The following is a 21004-nucleotide window of genomic DNA, read 5'->3' as shown; positions in this document are numbered from 1 at the left end:
GGGGAAGGGATGGAGGGCAGATAGGGAAAAGAACGAATATTTCGTGAGACTTATTCCCCGCTATCTTGCTAAGTATGTTCCAATTTCCCATCCAGATGTAACCGGGAAACGATACGGTTGTTCTGGGAAAGGTAAACTGACGAGAACTCCCGTCTAAACTTAAAAATAATTTTTTATTTAAATTTCAAATAAAAAATATTTTTTATTTAAAATATAATTTAAAAATAATTTTTTAAATAATATAAAATGATCGAATTATCCATATAAAGCAATACTAAAATAATACTACGATATTATAAAATAATATTATTTTATTATTAAAAATAATATTATTTTATTATAAAATAATATTATCTTATTGTAATATAAGGATATTATAAAATAGTACTGTCTTGTTATAAAATAATACTATTTTATTATAATATAATAATATTATAAAATAATACTATCTTATTATAAAATAGAACTGACTTATTGTATAAGGGTATAAGGATATAAAGATAATTTTAATCAAAAAAAAAAATTATTTTTAATTTACGTTTGGAATGAAAAACTGTCTTTACATAAAATTCGATAGAGATTTATTTTTAATTTAAAAGTAGAACTAAAAATTTATTTTTAATTTTTTATTTTAAAAATAAATTATTAAAAATATTATGTCTACTTTAAAAAATTAAAAAAAAAATATAGATGATGACGAGGCATACTAACAACAAGGCAGATCTCCATTATTAATTAAAATAAAAATTTATATAGTTCTATGCAGCATAAAGCTGTTATAGAAAAAATTAGTCTATCCTTACGACCAAAGAAATGATGAAAAAAATTGTTGGATCCAAAGCAACCGAAGTAGCTGGCAACCGCTATATATTCATAGAGAATACCCATAGAGATAAATATATAAGATATTTCAAACACAATATAATTAATTTAAATAAATAAAAATTAAAATTTAATAAATTAATCTATCTAACTGATAATCAAATTTAAAAATCTTACATCAAATAAATCTCAATTAAAAATTTAAAAATAATAATAATATATCTAAATCTAACTATACCGATACTATCGATCTCTCTTCTAATCTTATTCTAAGCAATACCCACATCCTAATTAAGTATTTGAATCTAAAAATAAATGAAAAAAAATAAATTAAATAATAAATATCTTAATTAGACATTTCAAATATTATATAATATTAAAAAAAAATACTATGAATAAATATAAGAACATAATTTATGCTAATTCATGCAATCAAGTTCTTTCAATGTATTTTGCAAATATATCCAATGATCTAATTTGAACTAAATTTCATCCAACTCATCATCCTTTAACTATGACCACACTTATATTCTATGACTGGCCAGAAAAAAATATAAACAATAAACTTAGTAATATTCAGAGTACCAATGCACAATCTTTTTTAAAAAATCAATACATAACTCTCGTTGATAAGATGTAGAAAATCAATATATAACCCTCATAGGCATGATCTAAAAGACCAATACATAAATCTAATGGCAAGGTCCAAAGAAAATAGTTGGCTGTAGAGATGGGCAACGAGCCAGGCTGCCCATGACATGGCCCGACCCAGCATGAGACAGATCGTGCCTGGCACGGCCCATAAGAGAGAGATCGAGCTGGTCTAGAGTTTTTTGGCCCATGGCCCAAGCCCGGCACGGCCCATAAAGGCCTGGGCCAGCACGACCCATGGGCCAAACATGGCACGTCCCCCGTGCCAGCCTAGCCCCCTTGAAATGGCACGGCCCATTTAGGCACGGCCTGTTTAGAATTTTTTAAATTTATAAAAAAATATGCATGAATAAATTAAAAAAAGATTGGGGACAACAGATTTAAATATAAAGCCATCTTGTTAAGTAGGGGATTTAGCATGGACCCCTATCAGTTTATTAATAAATATCAAAATGATACAAGAAAGGAGAGGAGCTAGGCCTAACCTCCAGAGTACAATGAGGAGGGAGAGAAAAAAAAATTATAGAAGTGACTCACCTTAATAATTAAAAAACTTAATATAATTAATAAAAAATAGATAAAATCATACCAGCTTATCTCTGCTCTCACTAAACTCCTTCAAAACTCTCTCCCTGCTCTTTTATGCTAACTTGATAAAAATCTTACTAATTGCCGGTCTCATTTGTGTCTTCTTCATCAAAAGATGTAGTAGAATATCCATTTTTATCTTGAAGTCTCGCCTCCACATCCAATCAATCTTTGAAGTAGAGCAGCATTTCTTCCATCTCGTCGGTCATCTGACTTCTTTTTTCATCAAGAACACATCGGCCTGCACTAAAAGTGAATTCTGATGCTACTATGAACATCGGCACAGCTAAAATATCATGTACAATGGCAGACAAAATATGATATTAATTTTTAACACCTTTCCACCAAGCTAATACATCTAGATTATCTATTTGATTTTCATTATATATAGATTGAAGATCATTTCGTAAATAAAATTCTAATTCATTACTTAAAGCAGATGAAGAAGATGCAGATGAACTTGAAGCATGTGTCTATCTCCTATGTACAATAAAATTAAAAACAGATGATGAACGAGAACTACTAGAAGAAGTAATAGAGCTTTGTACTGATAATCTAGATCTATGAATTTTTTCATTATATAATGCATAAATATCATAAAGAAGTTTTGTTATCTCAGCTTTAATGGATTCAGGATCCAGCATCATGTTTTCACGATATGCGTCAAGTAAAATTAGCACATCACTCAACTTAACTTGTAGATCAAATACAGTAGCTAAATTATGCATAAAAAAATATCTTATCCCAATATTCATTCCATTTAAATTTTATTTGTTCAATAATAAGTATTAAAATATCATCAAATCCATATTCTATAAATTTTTTACTAATATCAAATGCTTGTTGTAAAAATGAATATGAAGTTGGATAATAAATACCAGAAAGAATGTTAGTAGCATTATAAAAAGTAATCAAATTTTTTTAAAAAATTTTACCTTTAGTCCAATCAGTTCAGTCAATACAAAAATTAATCTATGGTCATTAATATATGTACTCAATAAATTTCTATATGGATATGCATCATGTATCATACTATACGTTGAATTCCAAAGAGTTATTACATCAAGTTTAAATTTTTTAAAATATTTATCATGATCTACACACAGTTGCTTAAATTCTTGAAGTCTTGCTCTTGAAGCATGAATAAAAAAAATAGCATTTCTAATTTTTGAAGCTATATTTTGGATCATGCCCATGCTAGCTTGTACAAAAAGATTTAAGATGTGATATGCACATTTAATATGCAACAACTGACCATTTAAAATGTTATGCAACGAGTCTTTCAATAATGTAACAGTAGAATTATTATTTGATACATTATCAAAAGTAATAGATATGATTTTATCATTAATTCTAAATGAACATGCCGTTTAATAAATAATATTTAAAATTATTGTCTAAAATGTGGAAGATCAAAAGTATGAAAAATAAGAATATATTTATTTAAATTCTAGTCATTATTAATATAATGTTTAGTAATAAAAAAAATAATTACTACCTACCGATATTGATCAAATATCAGAAGTTAATGAAATTTTTGAATTTAAGGTAGAGAGTTCTAATTAAATCTTGTTTCATTACTAAAAAATTTATCATAGTTACCCTTCTAAAAGTACGCCTACTAGTTCTTTTATAAGCAAGCTGTAGGATTAATTGAACATATTCTTCAAATTAAAAGACTCACATAAACTAAAAGACAGTTCATCCCTAATTATCCATTTAATTAATATTTTTTTTTAATTTTTATGATTATATGCAAAATTATCTACCAGAGATCCTCCTTGTATATTGAAGATACTTTGGAGATGAAAGTCACTCATCCTATGACTCTTTTGATGTCTCCTCAAATGGCTAGTTCTTTCGCTACTGGCACAACTATAAAATTTGACATATTTTTTATATTTTGCTTTTCAGACTCTATCAATAATAACTCTTTCAAAATCTTCCCAAACCGCACTAGTCCTCTTACGGGAAGAGGTTTGACTTTGATTAGTTTCAGAGGGAGTAGGAGCAACAGGATTAGTTTTCTCTCCCTAAAAAATAGGAAGAACATTAAAATGGCTCTCATCATAAGATGTCATTTCTAAATTTATGAATCAAAAAATAAAAGTTAACCGAAGGTGGAGGAATTGAGTAGAGGCAGCATCGAGATTTGTGAGTTTCCTCTTATACTTCTCGATAAGGACCTTCTTTTGTGCTCTTCGACAAGGGCCTCCTCTTGTGTAGCACTTGAAAACTTGTTAAATATAAACTAAAAATTAAATTACTAAAATACTTGCAATATTGCTAAAAGGGAGAAATAGTAGTAGTAGGGAAGGAGAGGAGTAGATTTGGTGTGATGAAAATGGAAGAGGAGGGGGCTATTTATAGGAATTCATAATTTTTTTTCCAAAATACCCCTCAAAATAGTTATTTTATGACTGTTGGGAGGGGTAAAAAGGTAAAAAAAATCTCAAAAATATTCATTTTTGGCCATTATGGGTCAAAACGGGCCGTGCCAAGCCCGATCCGTAACGACCTCAAATGGGTCATACCAGGCATGGTCCATAATGGATCGAAACAGGTCATGCCTGGCATGGCCTATTTGTAATTTTTTTTTAAAAAAAGACCCCTAGGCCAACTGGCACGACCCGCTACCCATCGGGCCTAAGGCCATGCTGGGTTGGGGCCTGAGGCTAATCGTGCCAGGCATGGCTCGTTTAGCCTCAGGCACGATGGGCCTGAGTCGGGCCATGCCAGGCACAGCCCTGTGCCCTTCACTAGTTGGCCGAGAGCTAAAATCTAATATCTATCAAAACACTTTTATAAAATAAAATACATATCATAATTTTGATCAACATATACCATTCCATAATAAATTATAATTTTTCAAACTCAAAATTTGCAAGTTACTCTTCATTTGAAATATGATTTTATAATTTATACATAAATCAATAACTAATTTATTTACTTTCAAAATAAAATTATTTAAATGAAATATCTTAGAAAGATGGTTCATTCTTATCTTTGTAGAAATAAAAAACAAATAGATTTAATCAATCCTAAGATTCTCTTTTGGAACCTAATATCCAAAATTATATTTTTGATCAAAAATTAACCATAAATATTTAAGAATAAAATTTTAAGTTTCAACATATTCATAAGGCTGGCAAAATGCTAGTGTCTAATATCACGAACGATCCAATCAAGATGATTTTATTTGATCGTAATTAAGCTATGATATAAATGGTTCAACAAAGATTAAAAAGGATCAAATTTAATAGTACTCAATGAGAGTCAAAATGGAGGCTGATACACATTGTTGGAAATTGTGTCCCAAAATTAATCATTAGTCTGTTGACAAATGAGCTTATTATTATAATTATATATAAATTATTGCATTAATAAATATTATTTGATTTTTCATCATTGTGTATATCTTATTTTGAACTCCTGTTATGTAATGAAATTTTTAGGACTATTTAATTCGATATAAGAAGATATATCGTTTAGTCCTTAAATCTTAAGTTTACGACCAAATGATATACTATTATTAGGATGATAGCTATATCAAGTATAAGTCGTCGTGTGCCATATTTGTTGATTGTCCTCTTAACCAAAGAGTATGGAGATACTGACATAGCATGTAAGTGAGACGTAGGAGTACATCTCACTGAACGTAACCAACTACTGAGTACTCTACTGTCAAGAGTAGCTCACGAAGGATATGGGTATTAGTGTCCCTCCGACTTAAGATCACTATGGTGACTTGCAAGCAACTCACTATCTTTGGTGTCGGACTACTTAAATTTTTAATTCAGTAATGAAAAGTTTCTGAACACAATCAAATACTTATGAAGTCGGTGTGTGAGTCAAGATAGAATTGATCCCTCCGAATAAGTAGAAGTTAATGTATCAGTATGTTTCAATTCAGTAAAATCTCGATCGGAGTAATCCATGTAATAGATTTAAAAAATTAAAATATAATATGGATGATCATATCATGATTGATAGTTAAACCCTAAGTCACTTTGAACATTTGGGTCAAAGGGATAAATTATATGATAATCATATGCCAATATGTTTTTGAATGATGCTTTGCAATCTTTCGATCTATCCGAACGTCGGATATCATTGTTAGATGGTCACTTTGATTGGTATAGAAAAATTATTCCTATACTATTGACTTAGATTCAAATCTATAGGATTACACTCAAAAGAAGTTTCTGACTAATCATATGGCTGATCAATGATTAAGAATCATTCTAGGATAAAACAATCAATTCGATTGATGATCAATTCTATGCAAAAATTATAATAAATTAATTTACTAATTATTAATAAATTATAAGAAAATTAATTAGTAATTAAATTTCTAATTAGCTTAATTTGATTGAGCATTGAGGTTTGGATCAAATCTAATTGAATTAGATTCAATTTGGTTTGATCCGATTAAGTTATGAGATGACCTAATCGCTAAGAATGTTTAATTTCTGATTTGATCAGGACTTGAGCTCGATTAATTTTTGATTTAATTAAGATTTAATCAAGGTTATTTACTATCTAATTAAATTAAGTTTAGTGGTTCAATTAGGTTTAAGCTAATTCGCTTGGGTTAAGAACCTAATTGGATGAGAAATCAATTCGAATTCAAATCTTTTGCGCCCTCTTATTCTTCACATCAGAAATTTTTTATATAAATTTTTTCTCATGCCCAAGAGTAGTTTCATGTCCACATCTGGTCTCTTTTTGAATTAGAAGTTGGTTGATTTAAATTTGAGTTCAAATGAGTTTAAATTTGAATGAAAATCAAATTGAGTTGGACTCTTCTCTTCACGCCACCACCTTTCGCCACGCACAAAATATTTTTGTATGAAATTTTTTATGCCATTCTGATGCTGATCAGTCTCTCTCTAAGTTTCTAAGATGAGGATAAAGTTTGATTCAAAATTTAATTTAAATTTAATTTGAATTGGTGATAAGGATCAACCAATATTTAAAATTGAACCGAAACTACCTCTTCCTTATCCTTATCTTCTATGGGATGCCACCCTTAAGAAGGGATCAATTTTGTGTGAGAAAAGAAGTGATTTTTGGTATGAAAAACCTCATAATTGGGGCATGAAAAGTTAAGAGCAGGTTGAGCTTCCGTGCGTGAGAAACAGAGGAAGTGATCTTCCTCTCGGGTATGAGGTGTAGGGTGGGTTCTAGGATTTCAACTCTAGATTTTATGAGAAAAAAATTACAAGAGTGAGTTTTGTTCAATTTTCTACACACCACCTCCTTGTAAAGCTTCATCTTCTAATCCAGAGGAGTCCGGGAGATTCGAAGAAAGAAGCTTGGATCAGCTATCCAGAGCTTTCGATGCGAGCTAGCACTCTCACGAAGGAAGATCCGATCAAGACTTTGAGTGGATGATCTGTAGAGATCGGACGATCTGTGTGGCTACTTGGCATTATCGAGAGCTTCATACTATGTTTACTAGTAATAGAGATCATCAACTCACAAAAATGTGATGAGTTCTGAACTCAATCAATGTAATCTAAATGTTATATTAGATTCAAGGCATCGATGTGATTGATGCAGTTTTCTATTTTATATCAGATTTTATATATAAATTTTTTATATTATAGATTATTAACGATAGTTTAGATATGATCCAAGATATATTTTGAAGATTAAAATATTTAATCTTTTATTTTTTACTGTAAAATTTTAAAAAATACATACTTTGAACTACCCAATTTTCTTTCAAATGGTATCAAAGCCAGATTTCTTATGACATGATTTTTTTTTGCATATAACCTGATATTACATACATTTAGATCTATAATTTAATTTAGATTAGATCTAATATATGATATTTAGATCTGAAATTAGTTATAAATCTGATCGCACAAACTGATATAAAATTATTCTGCTGTAAGGTTTATTCCTTACAGTACAAAAGTTATCTTAGTTTGTACTGATCTTTATAAAATCTGATTTTAAATATTTAAATTATATCTAAATAATTAATTTAAAATCTAAATAGTATAGTAATCTGATTGGATAGATTCTCGTAGCCATCTGATCATAAAAAAAATTAGGGTTTCGTAACCCTATTTATCCATTCGATGAGATCTCCTATGGTGTGTAGGGGTGCTGCACGATCTTTCTCATGACGATAAACAATCAAAAAAATTTTAAAATTTTATTTTAAATCTAAAATAATGTATATTAGATCTGAAATTAAGATTTTGATCATTAGATGATTGATTGTAAAAATATTTTATAAAATTAAAAATTATTTTTAAATACTGAATTCAAATCCATGTCAGTCCAAAACTTAATTGAGAATTAAGCGATCTAGTTTTAAGAATCAAAGATCTAAAGCATTAATTTCATAATTCATGGGTAAATGGGTTAGCTCGAGTTAAGTCCATTTAATTGGGTTAGATCTAGGATTAGAAAGTATTGATAATAGACCATATTAGTAATTGATAAAATCTAATTAAAAGTTAATTCTGATTGGATCAATTTCTTCTCTTGATCAATTTCAATAGTTGTAGTTAGTCAAGTCCATATCTTTGATTAGACCAATATAGACTTTGATCGTAGCTTCGTGGTCGAACCCAAGTCTATAAGTTGATCAAATTAAAAATGACTAACTAGTTAGTGTCTAAAGTAAGTATGGTAGCTTTGATCGGTGGTCATTAATTGAGAGCTGCTCACATAGATTGAGTCTATGTCGAGTTAATGGCATATCCCTTCCACCGATCTCACTTATCTAGCTAACATGATGAATCATGTTTTGATTAGATCACTTAATGATTAAGGTTGACCCATACTAACTAGAAAATCAGTATAACTGACTTAGGTGCCCCTAGTTCAACTTGTCTTGAGTCTTCTTCATGACTTGATGAAGTTCGTGAGAGAATTTATGACTAATTGACTGGACCAACTTATGCCTAATCTTCTTTAATCTGACTTGATGAAGTCAGTGGGAGGATTAAGATTAACTAATCAAATCTTTTCTTATCTCTCAATTCAACTAATTAAATCTTCTAAAATTGTTAGGTCCCTGAAATGAAATAGTTACGGTGATAACTAGATCATAGCCTCCCATTAAATTGGATGATAATGAGTTCAACAATTTAGATGATTATTAGAGGCACCACACACCTGATGCTCATCTGGCTGTCAGAATTATCATTCATAATATGTTGATTTAGTTGTATCTTTTTGATGATGATCAGGTTAGCCGAGCCACATGCGGACTTAGTCACTTGTTTGTTAGATATACTAAATTTTGGCATGTTAATGGTTGGACCTAATCAAAACTTTCAGTGGAGGCGCCATACGCCTGATGAAGAGGTATCTGGGGCAAAATTGAATGCTAAAAATTATTTGATGAAATAATTGGTTAAGAACCTACCCATAGATGCACAAGGATTGGCCGAGCCATATTCGAACCTATGTGCAGTCCATGTGGATTCTAGTACTCACTAAGAAATTAGTATAATTTCTCGAATTAGAGGTAGAGGCTACTAATTCGAATAAAATAATGAAAGAATCTTTAGACTAAAATTTATATCTTTAGGCTTAATCAATTCATATACTAATTAGATTTTAATTTTTTTTTTGCAGTTATGGCCATCACCTTATCACTCCGATCACTATTAGATAATGATAAATTGATGGGATCAAATTTCGATAGCTAGTATCGAAAGCTTAAAATAGTCCTGGAGTCGAACGGATCTTGTATGTGTTGACAGATCCAACATCCAAAGAGTCAGCTCTGAATGCACGTAGTACGATCAGAGACACTTATCAGAAGTGGCTCAACGATCGTACTATGATTCGTTGCATTATGCTGGCAACAATGAATAATGAGTTTAGCCGTCGTTTTGAGAATGCTTAGCCACAGAACATGTTGTAAATATTGAACGAGTCCTTTAGCACACCCGATGACTTTGAGAGGTATAAGACTAGTTGTGCCATCTTCAACGCTCGAATGAGAGGAGCGTTAGTCACCAATCATGTACTGTACATGATCGAGATGATTGAACACTTAAGCAAGTTTGGCTTTTTCTGCATGAGTAGCTAGGGATAGATGCCATTTTGAACTCTGTGCCCAAGTCTTACCTCCTTTTTCTTACTCATTTTTAAATAACAAAGCCTGCAGTCAACTACCATGATTTGTTGGAGTTACTACAGAACTTTGAAAAGGATCACCAGCTCCATAAGGAGTCGATGAATATTGTGGGAGGGTTTTCTTCTAGACGTCGACCCTTTAAGAAAGAGAAAAAGAACAAGAAGAACAAGAAAAGGATACAAAGTGCTGGAGCACCCAAGTCCTGTCAGACTAAGAAACCCAAATCCGATCAGGGTCAGACATAATGCTTCTACTGCAAGAAGTAGAGGCACTGGAAGAGAAATTATCCTCATTACATTACCTCTCTGGATCCGAACAGGTCGAGAAAGAAGCAAATTGCCACTGGATAAGGTAATTATATAATAACATCTTATAATTTCTCAATTTGTGATTTTACTATCTGGATCTTAGATACCGAAAGTTCTTTTAATATTTGTAATTCGTTGCAGGGTCTGCAGGTCAGTAGGAGATTTGAAGAAGATGAAAGATTCTTCAATGTTGGAGATCGAAGATCAGTTTCAGTTCTAGCGTTAGAGATTATTAAGCTTGTATTCAAGTCCAATGTAATTATTCTTAGTGAATGTCACTTTTATCCTTCTTTTTTATTAAATATTATTTCTGTAGGTGTTTTGATCATGTACGCTTATGAAATTTTAATAAAATAAAATAATTTTAATATCATTATGAATGGTGTTAATGTGGTGAATGGACAGTTGAACAATGGTATTTACATATTGTCACAACCTGTTAGTATAATGTACACGTTTAGCAAATGCCTTAGAATTAGTGATGTCTCCGATATCTACCTTTGGCATTATAGGTTAGGTTATGTTAACAAGAACAGAATAAACAGGTTGACACAAGAGAAAATCTTCAAAGTTAGTGATTGTGAATCACTTTCAATTTGTGAGTCATATCTTTTTGAAAAAATGATCAAGTCACCTTTTACTGGAATTGGTGAGCGAGCCAATGAGGTTCTAGGTCTGATACATACTGATGTATGTGGATCGATGAATATCAGTGCCAGAAATAGATATTATTATTTTATTATATTTACAGATGATCTATCGAGGTATGGGCATATCTACTTAATGATACATAAGTCAAAATTATTTGAAATATTCAAACGATTCTGTAATAAAATAGAGAAATAAATTGAAAAAAGTATTAAAACTCTTCGATCCGATCAAGAAGGAGAATACCTCTCTAGTGAGTTTCTGACATACTTAGAAGAGAATAGAATTCTCTCTCAATGAATCTCTTTTGAAACATCAAAACATAATGGTATATCGGAAAGGAGGAATCGAACCCTGTTAGACATGGTTCGATCAATGATGGGCTTTGCAAGTCTGTCGATCTCTTTTTGGAGATATGCACTCGAATCAGCTTATTATATTTTAAATAAAATTTTGAGTAAGTCTGTAAATAAAATACTACATGAGATGTGGACAGGGCGTAAGTCAGTACTCTCTCATCTTAGGGTTTGGAGATGTTCGGTTTATGTTAAACATTTAAAAATTGACCAGCTTAGATCTAGGTCTGACAAGTGTCTATTTGTAGGATACCCAAAAGAGATCAAGGGATATTACTTTTATCTTACTGATGAACAAAAGATGTTCGTCAGCAATAAAACAGTCTTTCTAGAAAAAGAGTTTTTTGGAGAAGGAACTAATGCCTCAAAGATGGAACTTGATAAAGTTTGATCGGTAGAAGAACCGATACAATCTAGTAAATTTATAGAGTCGGACTTGATTAGATCAAATTCAAAATTTATTGTAAAAGCATCTTTTAGGAGATCCAATAAAGTACCGCATCAACCGGATAGATACTATGATTTTTTGATCCGAGACAGTGATTCAGTTGAACTCGATGAGAACAATGAATATTCGATCACCTATATAGATGCGATGCAGAGGTCTGACTCCGATAAATAGTTAGAAGCCATGAAATTCAAAATGGAGTCTATGAAGGTCAATAATGTATGGACATTAGTTGATCCATCTGAAGGAGTAAAACCCATAGGGTATAAGTAGATCTTCAAAAGGAAGAGCGATGCAGACGGAAAGGTGGAGACCTATAAAATCCATCTGGTGTTAAGGGTTACCGTCAGCATTATGGTATTGACTATGACGAGACGTTTTCTCTTGTGGCAATGCTCAAGTCCATTTAGATTATGCTTGCGATAGCAGCATATCTGGACTATGAAATCTGATAAATGGATATAAAAATAGTCTTCCTAAATATAGAGCTGAAAGAAGAGGTGTATATGATATAATCTGAAAGTTTCATATCCACAGATGAGTCTAAAGTGTATAAACTTCAGAGGTCCATTTATGGACTTAAGCAGTTATCTCAGAGTTGGAACATGCATTTTGATAAAGTGATCAGAACATATGATTTTATTAAGAATGGAGAGAAACCCTGCATATATAAGTGTGTTAATAATTCTATGATAGTATTTCTTATTTTGTATGTAGATAACATTCTCTTAATCGAAAATGACATCTCTGTATTACAAAGAATAAAAGTTTGGTTGTAATCACAGTTCTCCATAAAGGACTTGGGAGAAGCATCCTTCATCCTTAGGATGAAGATCTATAGAGATAGATCTAAAAGATTGCTTAGATTATCTCAGTCGATGTAGATTGATACTGTACTAAAAATATTCAGTATAGAGAATTTTAAAAAAAGCTATCTTCCGATAGGCCAAAGAATTTCTCTCTCGAAGAGTGATTGTCCGATAACTTTTTAAGAGAGAGAGCGTATGAGTAAAATTTCATATACTTTGACAGTGAGATCTATTATATACGTTATGACATGTACGCGATCGGACATGGCATACTCACTAGGGGTAGTGAGCAAATACCAGTCCGATCTAGGTGAAAACCATTGAAAGGTCGTAAAAATCATCCTTAAGTATTTAAGAAATACTAAGGATCAGTGGCTTATCTATGGAGAATTCGACTTAAAACTTGTGAGATTTACAGACTTCAGTTTTCAGTCGGATCATGATACAGCAAGAGTGTATCGGGATATATTTATATCCTGAACGGTGAAGCAATATATTGGAAGAGTTTCAAGCAGCACACTATGGCCGATTCTACTTGCGAGGTAAAATATATTGCGGCATCCGTTGCTGTGAAGAAAGCTGTGTGGTTACGAAAATTCATCAACGAACTCGAAGTGGCACCCTCTCTTGATGGCCCTGTCTTGTTGTACTGTGACAGCACTGGCACCATTACTCAAGCAAAGGAATCGAAGTCACATTAGTGGACCAATCATATTTTGCACCGCTATCACCTAATCCAAAAGATCATGAATCGAGATGATGTCGAGCTTCAGAAGATCGACAAAAATCGATCTATTTACTAAAGCCTTCAATGTCAAGGAGTTCGAAGACTATAAATCAAAGATGGATATACGATACTGTACCGATTGATTTTAGTTCAAGTGGAAGTTGTTGAAAATTGTGTCCCAAAACTAATTGTCAGCCTGTTGACGATTGAACTTATTATTATAATTATATATTAATTATTAAATTAATAAATATTATTTAATTTTTTCATCACTGTGTACATCTTATCTTGAACTCCTGTTATTTGATGAAGTCTTTAGGACTACTTGATTTGATATAGGAGGATATATCGTTTAGTCTTTAAATCTTAAGTTCATGATCAAATGATATATTATTATTAGGACGATAGCTATATCAAGTATAGATCGTTATGTGTCATATTCATTGGTTGTCCTTTTAACCAAGGAGTGTAGAGACTGGCATGGTATGCAAGTGAGACGTAGGAGTACATCTCATTGAACGTGACCAACTGCTGAGCACTCTGCTGTAAAGAGTAGCTCATGAAGGATATGGGTATGAATGTCCCTCCGACCTAAGATCATCACGGTGATTTACAAGCAACTCACTATGCTTTGATGCTGGACTATCTGAATTTTTAATTCAGTGATAAAAGATTTTTGAGCATAGTCAAGTACTTACAAAATCGGTGTGAGTCAAGATGGAATTGACCCCTCCGAATAAGTGAAATTAATGTATCAGTATGTTTTAATTCAGTAAAATCTCGACTAGGATAATCTATGTGATGAATTTGAAAAATTAAAATGCAATGTGGATGACCATATCAAGATTGACAATTAAATTCGAGGTCACCTTGAGCATTTGGGTCAAAGCGATGAATTATACAATAACCATATGCCAATAGATTTTTGAATGATGCTTTGCAATCTTTTGACCTATCCGAACGTCGGATATCATTGCTAGATGATCACTTTAATTAGTAAAAAAAAATTATTCTTATACTACCGATTTAGATTCGAACCTATGGGGTCATACTCAAAAAAAAATTTTGATTGATCATATGGCTGATCAACGATTAAGAATCGTTCTAGGATAAAATAGTCAATACGATTGATGATTAGCCCTATGCAAAAGTTGCAATAAATCAATTTGCTAATTGTTAGTGAATTGTAGGAAGATTGATTAGTAATTAGATTGCTAATTAGCTTAATTTTTTTATTAAGTATTGATATTTGGATCAAATCTAATTGAATTGGATTAAATTTGGTTTGATCTGATTAGGTTATGAGATGACCTAATCGCTAAGGGTGTTCGATTCTTGATTTGATCAGAACTTGAGCTCGATTAATGTCTGATTTAATTAAAATTTAATCGAGACTATTTGCTACCTAATTAGATGAGATTTAGTTGTATAATTGGATTTAACCTAATTTGGTTGGATTAAGAACCTAATTAGATGAAAAATTAATTTGAATTCAAATCTCTTGCGTCTCCTTTCTTTGCATCCTCTTATTCTTCATGCGAAAAATTTTTTACAAGAATTTTTTCTCATGCCCAGATGAAATTTTTTATGCCATTTTGATGCTGTTGGCCTCTCTCTGAGTTCCTAAGATAAGGATAAAGTTTGGTTCAAAATTTTATTCAAATTTGATTTGAATTGATGATAAGGATCAACCAATGTTTGAAATTGAACCAAAACTACCTCTTCCTTATCCTTATCTTCCATTGGGCACCACTCTTAAGAAGGGATCAATTTTGTGCGAGAAAAGAAGTAATTTTTGGCATGAGAACCTCAGAGTTGGAGCATGAAAAGTTGAGAGTGGGTTGGGCTTTCGTGCGTGAGAAATAGAGGAAGTGATTTTTCTCTCGGGCGTGAGGTGTAGGATGGGTTTTAGGGTTTCACTCTAAATTTTGTGAGAAGAAAATTACAAGAGTCTTATGCAATCTTTCACACCACCACCTCCTTGTAAATCTTTGTATTCTGATCTGGAGGAATTCGGGAGATTCGAAGAAAGGAGCTTGGATCAGCCATCCAGAGCCTTCGACGTGAGCTAGCACTCCTGCGAAGGAAGATCCGATCAGAGCTTCGAATAGACGATCTGTAGAGGTCAGACGACCTGTGCGACTGCTCGACATCAATGAGAGCTTCGTACCATGCCTACCAATAGTAGAGATCATCGATCCGCAAAAAGGTAATGAGTTCTGAATTCAATCAATGTGATTTAAAAGTTAGATCAGATTCAGGGCATCGATGTGATCGATGCAGTTTTCTATTTTATATCAAATTTTTATATATAAATTTTTTTATCATAGATCCTTAACGATAGTTTAGATTTGATCCAAGGCATGTTTAGAAGATTAAAGTGTTTAATCTTTTATTTTTCGCCGTAAAATTTTAAAAAATAAATGTTTTGAACTATCCATTTTTACTTCAGATACACCATCTAATGATCAGAGATCAATTTGATCAAGTAACTTTATCTAATCAGAGTCTCTTAAAATATAAACTTTAACATAAATCAATTAGGACTAGATGTTAAAATGCTTGACAATGGCTCATTAGTTTGGACATGTTACTCGACTAGCATGGTGGTTCAATGCCTCCTACTAGCATCAATTAGAATTCAAAGCAACAAGGCTCGGGACCTTCATTAGGTTTATAGATCAAGTAGAATGATAGAAAAGAGAGAGAAACTAAGAGGATGGAATAAGACTTGATCAAGCGGCAATGCTAGCAATGTGGGTCAGATCAATCAAAGCAACTTTATCTTATCAAAGTCCAGATTAGAGTATAGGTAGGTCAATAAAAATCGAAAGCAATGAAATCTAGAGGTGTTAGATGAAGACCGAGTGGGGATCAATAAACTACATGGCTATCAGGATGACTCAAAATCGCTTAGTAGAATCGATCAAAGTCATAGGGTAGAGATCCTTTAGGGTCCATCCAACGAGCACAAACTAGCTCTCTTTGTTTTCTTCATTTTGATTTGGCCTTGCAATATGCTATTGAGCCGATAAGATAGACTAGATCCAATTCATTTAGGTCAGGGTATTACATCCATTGTAGCCCCTCCCTCCGCTCTAATCACCATTATATTACCCCCGATGAAGGCCTTTTTTGACATGGGGATCACCAGCCTCAAGGAGCTCCAGAATGAGCTCCTCTCTGCCCCTCGTCCACACCAACCTCCTCCACCTCATCATCACCCATGCTCTCTTAATTGAAAAGGAATTTTCATTGCATGCTTGGTTGCATAAGAAATTATTAAACTTTTACTTGAAAAGATCAATTATTTGTTGGGCCTGGTCCACAATAGACCATAGATTATTTAATCCTTTTCCTTCCATTTTTTCTCTTTAGCACATAAATTATTTAATATCTTTTCCTTTCTTAACAGCACGTGTTATCACGTATTTAATCCCGTTCCCTTCTTCCTAAGAACCAAATTATCTATGGTCCACTTGGGTCAGGTCCAACTAATAATTTCTCAAAAAAAAGTTGGTTCCAACTAAGCAACACCTAAACTTGAGCTATTCTAAATTTACAGGATGCACTTGAGACGTCAGCGAGTGCATTTTTGTATGGTAGTTATTTGTTATTTGTGGTACCAATAGCTGTGTTTTTCACATCCCGCATGTGTACATTTTCAAAATTTTTTTTTAATGGTATGTACATTTCATCTTCAATCGTCACTGTATGCTTGCATTGCTCCAATGTTACGAACTTAGAATGTTATTAGCAAATCAGTTGTAACAATATCATTTATATTGGCTAAGCCATCTTTTTCTTTAAGCCAAAAAATCAGGGTCATCAAACTTCATAATATGAAGCTTATCGTCGTGCCCATGTCAGAGAAAGCTATTGGAGATGGTGGCGCTTCGAAGGAACTCAATGCAGATGGCTATAAAACCTTAAAAATTTTCAACGAATTTAGAATGTTTTAACACAACATATGCTAAACGTGGCACAGACACGAGGGTCTTCCAAAAATAAATAAATAGGTCAGCCCGACAACATGCCCAAAAATGTAAAACTTGACATAAGAACAACGTTCAAAAAATTCTTTATACATCATCTGCAGCCTTAAAAAAATTGACATAAAATATTTTATTTTATCTAATTAATCTATATAACCATCACTTTCCAATACACAGTTAATACCAACAGATTAATTTTTTAATTTAAAAATTTTATATAATAAAAATATATTTTTTTAAAATTATAATATTTTTTAATTATAATATTTTTTATAAAAATAATAATACATCCTATATAAAAAATAAAATTGAAATAGAATACCATAATTTTTATAAAAAATACCATTATTTTTAAAAAATATCATAATATTATTTTCATATATATTTATTATTTTTTTATCTTAATATAATATTATAATATTTTTTTAAAAAAATTATAATATCTTTTTACCAAAATTATGACGTTCATATCATAATTTTTATAAAAAATATAAAAAATATTATAATTTTTAAAAAAATATATTATAATTTACACATTAGGATGGGTGTTATTAATGTAATCCCTTCCCCCTTCCTACCTGCTACCTGTCAGGACAGGTGTCAAAGCTGATGGATTACAAGTGTGCGGCCCAACACACGTTACCATTACCATTTCTTCAACTGTGATCCATTTTTCTTGATTTTTTTTAAAAATAATTAATTAATTAAATGGTGGCACATTTATGATTCAAAAGGCATCGTCTGCGTATAAAAGATCAAATAGCACAACGGAAACTAGCCACCCTTCTTCGCCCACCAAAGAAGCGAATAAATATTTAAAACCAAAACGAAAATATACTAACGGTAATACAACCGTTTCCATTTGGACTTTATACCCATTTTTCCCATTTTTTGCCCATTTTTTGTTAAACAAAGAAAAAGAAAAATATAAAAAAAAAATAAAAAAAAGCACAAGCCAACATCCACGCGGATATCCCGGCGTCCCTTCAAGCAAGGAAGGATCACGCCCGTCGTTTAAACAACAACGTCACAACGAGACCGCCGGCTGACTGATGGACGGACGAGATCGAATACGAACGAAGAGGGCGATACAGATCGATCTAGATCTTGTCGAGCTTGTGCGCCTTGACGACGGGGTTGGCTCGGGCGATGGCCTCCCGGCCGGCCGCCTTGAAGTCGAAGGCGCAGCCATGCTGCTCCGGGTACCTGTGGGTCCCGCAGTAGGTCGCGCCGCACCGGCACGGGAACCCCGTCAGCCCGACCCTCTTCCGGCACGCCGTGCACCGGCTTGGTTGCGACGCCGCCGCCACCGCTGCCGCCGGCGAGGTCGGGACGACCGGACCCCTCACCTCTCCGGCAGGACCCATCACAGCAACGGCGGCGACGGCGGACGAGGAGGAGGGGGAGCTAGAAGAGGGGGCGAGGGATTTCTCCACGGCGATCTTGGCCGACGAGGCTTGCTCCTCCTTGATGCGGTAGTCGCGATAGCATTTGGAACAAAGGTTGAGCGTCGCCGGGCTCCCGAAGAAGCCGCAGTTGTTCGCGCATAGGCGGTGCCCCTCCTGGCATCTCTGTTCTTCCGCCATCTTGATGAGATCGATCTGAGGAAACCCGATCTACACCACCAACAACAAGAGCGACAAATCAACACGCAAATAATAGATCTATAAAAAAGGCGAAGAACCGACTCGGAATTTGCCCACCAAAATCGTACAAAAAAACAAAATTAAAAACAGGGAAACGAAGAGATCTAGATGACCGCATCAACTACCATAGCTCGGCAAAACTACATCCGTCGACTCATTATAAAGATGGAAAGACGCAACAATTTCTCCAAGAACGAGGAAAAAATCGGAAACTTGACATCAGATCCCAATTTCTCTCTTTTTTAAATACAAGACCTCATGAAATGTAATCCCTGGAGATCTACCAACTCGGGATGCAAAATTAGAATATCGAGAGGGGAAAAAAAGAAAAATTAAATATGGATCTACCTGTTAAGAGCCAAAAGAGGTCCAGACGAGGCAAAGGGGAAATCAATCGCCTGGTTTCAAACGTAGCTCGCTCTACCACCCACGCGGAGGAGGAATACAATTTGAGGAGGAAGAATACGATTTGAGGAAGAGAGGGAGGATTAAATAAAAAGGAGAGCAGCGCCGTTCGAAGCCGGTGGGTTTGTTCTGCAAATCTGGGGCTCCAGGCTGGAAGGTTATATAGGGAGGGTGGAGAGGGGGAAAGAAACAAAGGGGGGATAGGATGCAATATACGGAGAGTAATTATTATAATATAATAAATTGGAGAGAGAGAGAGAGAGGGGCCGATAGATTTTATTTCTGTCAGTGCCACCCAAACTGGAGGAGCGGCCAAAACCGCTGGGTGGTTTTTGCCTTCTGGTTTTCCGAAGATTCCAGGTACCTCAACCTTTCATTTAAAAGCTCGATTCACGAAAATGAGCCCGTATTTTCTCTTTATTACGGTGCTACCATTGGCTTTCGGCAGGCGATAAGAGACGCCACCACCGCCGTTGGTTCCCCTGGAAGCAGACTCGATCGGAAAATAGATTCAGTAGATGGAAACGTCGATCGATTTATAGCCGTCGATCGATTTCGTTCTCGTTCGGGAATGCGGTGGTGGGCGGCCGATGGCACTTTCGCAGACCTGTCCAAAGAACAAGGTCATGGATAGGACTGTGCGCTGACTTGTGCTAATATGCGCGCCACGCTTCTCTGTGCACGTGGACCATGGTCAGCATGGGACGGCTGGGCGAGACTTCGTTCAAAACCCATTTGTTCACCCAGACGTGGGATCGTCCCCGTATGTGGAGCGTGCTTTTCACGTGTCAGAGGGAGCTCGTAAGGCTGGGGTCACGAGTCACGGGGTTAAAATTTTTAAAAAAGAAAAGAAAGCTGAAGTGCCAGGTTGCCGACATGTGTTCCGACACGGCGCTCTCATCTCATAGAGTACGTGTCGCCAGACGGTAGGGGACGTGGAGTAACACATACGTGATGATGCATAAAACACTCGGCACCCAGTTTGACACCCTCTCGAGGAATGCCGGGTCCCGCATGTGGCTGGATCGCGAGTCTGACGATTTGGGAGTAGCGAGGAGGTGGGAGTTGAGACGAGCTTCCTTATTTCCGCGGTCGACACGTATGACCTCGGCGTTGCGGTAGATTCGAGAAGCGAAAAATAACGACAATAAAGATACTCTTAGTTGCTTGGAAAAACTTGCCACGTCTCGAGTCATATGCGACACGTTTGGTAATGAACGGACAGCAGGGAGACACGTAAGGAGAACTGGCGCGCGATGAAGAGTCGTATCAGACAAACTTGTCGCAAAGACATTGCTGGTGCCGCTGTAGGTGCAGTTCAAATGTCCCTTTTTTTGATCCTCCTCTTTATGTTGCTTTTGTTATAAGATCACGACACAATTCCTCTATTCAGTGAATAAAATGCATATGAAAAATTAAAATTATATCAATAATAAAGTAAAAAAAGGCTACGTATATTACAACAAATTATACCATATCTGCACT

The 21004-nt window shown here is 34.1% G+C and overlaps 1 protein-coding gene across 1 annotated transcript; it reads right to left on the bottom strand.

Moving 5' to 3' along the window:
- Positions 1 to 18301: 18301 nt before the first annotated feature.
- On the bottom strand, positions 18302 to 19747 carry LOC105038230 (zinc finger A20 and AN1 domain-containing stress-associated protein 4). The gene is made up of 2 exons (XM_010913957.4): positions 19463 to 19747; positions 18302 to 19084 (listed from the first exon to the last, which is right to left on the bottom strand). Exon 2 carries the CDS (start codon positions 19052 to 19054, stop codon positions 18569 to 18571), a length of 486 nt encoding a protein of 161 aa, XP_010912259.1. The 5' UTR covers positions 19055 to 19084; positions 19463 to 19747; the 3' UTR covers positions 18302 to 18568.
- Positions 19748 to 21004: the final 1257 nt, after the last annotated feature.

The sequence above is a fragment of the Elaeis guineensis genome, chromosome 1 (genome assembly GCF_000442705.2).
Source record: "Elaeis guineensis isolate ETL-2024a chromosome 1, EG11, whole genome shotgun sequence".
In the NCBI taxonomy this organism is placed as follows: domain Eukaryota; kingdom Viridiplantae; phylum Streptophyta; class Magnoliopsida; order Arecales; family Arecaceae; genus Elaeis; species Elaeis guineensis.
This window is presented reverse-complemented; position numbering and strand designations above follow the sequence as displayed.

Excerpts from the sequence above, each read along its gene's own strand:
- LOC105038230 (XM_010913957.4), bottom strand. The coding sequence starts at position 19,054 with ATGGCGGAAGAACAGAGATGCCAGGAGGGGCACCGCCTATGCGCGAAC.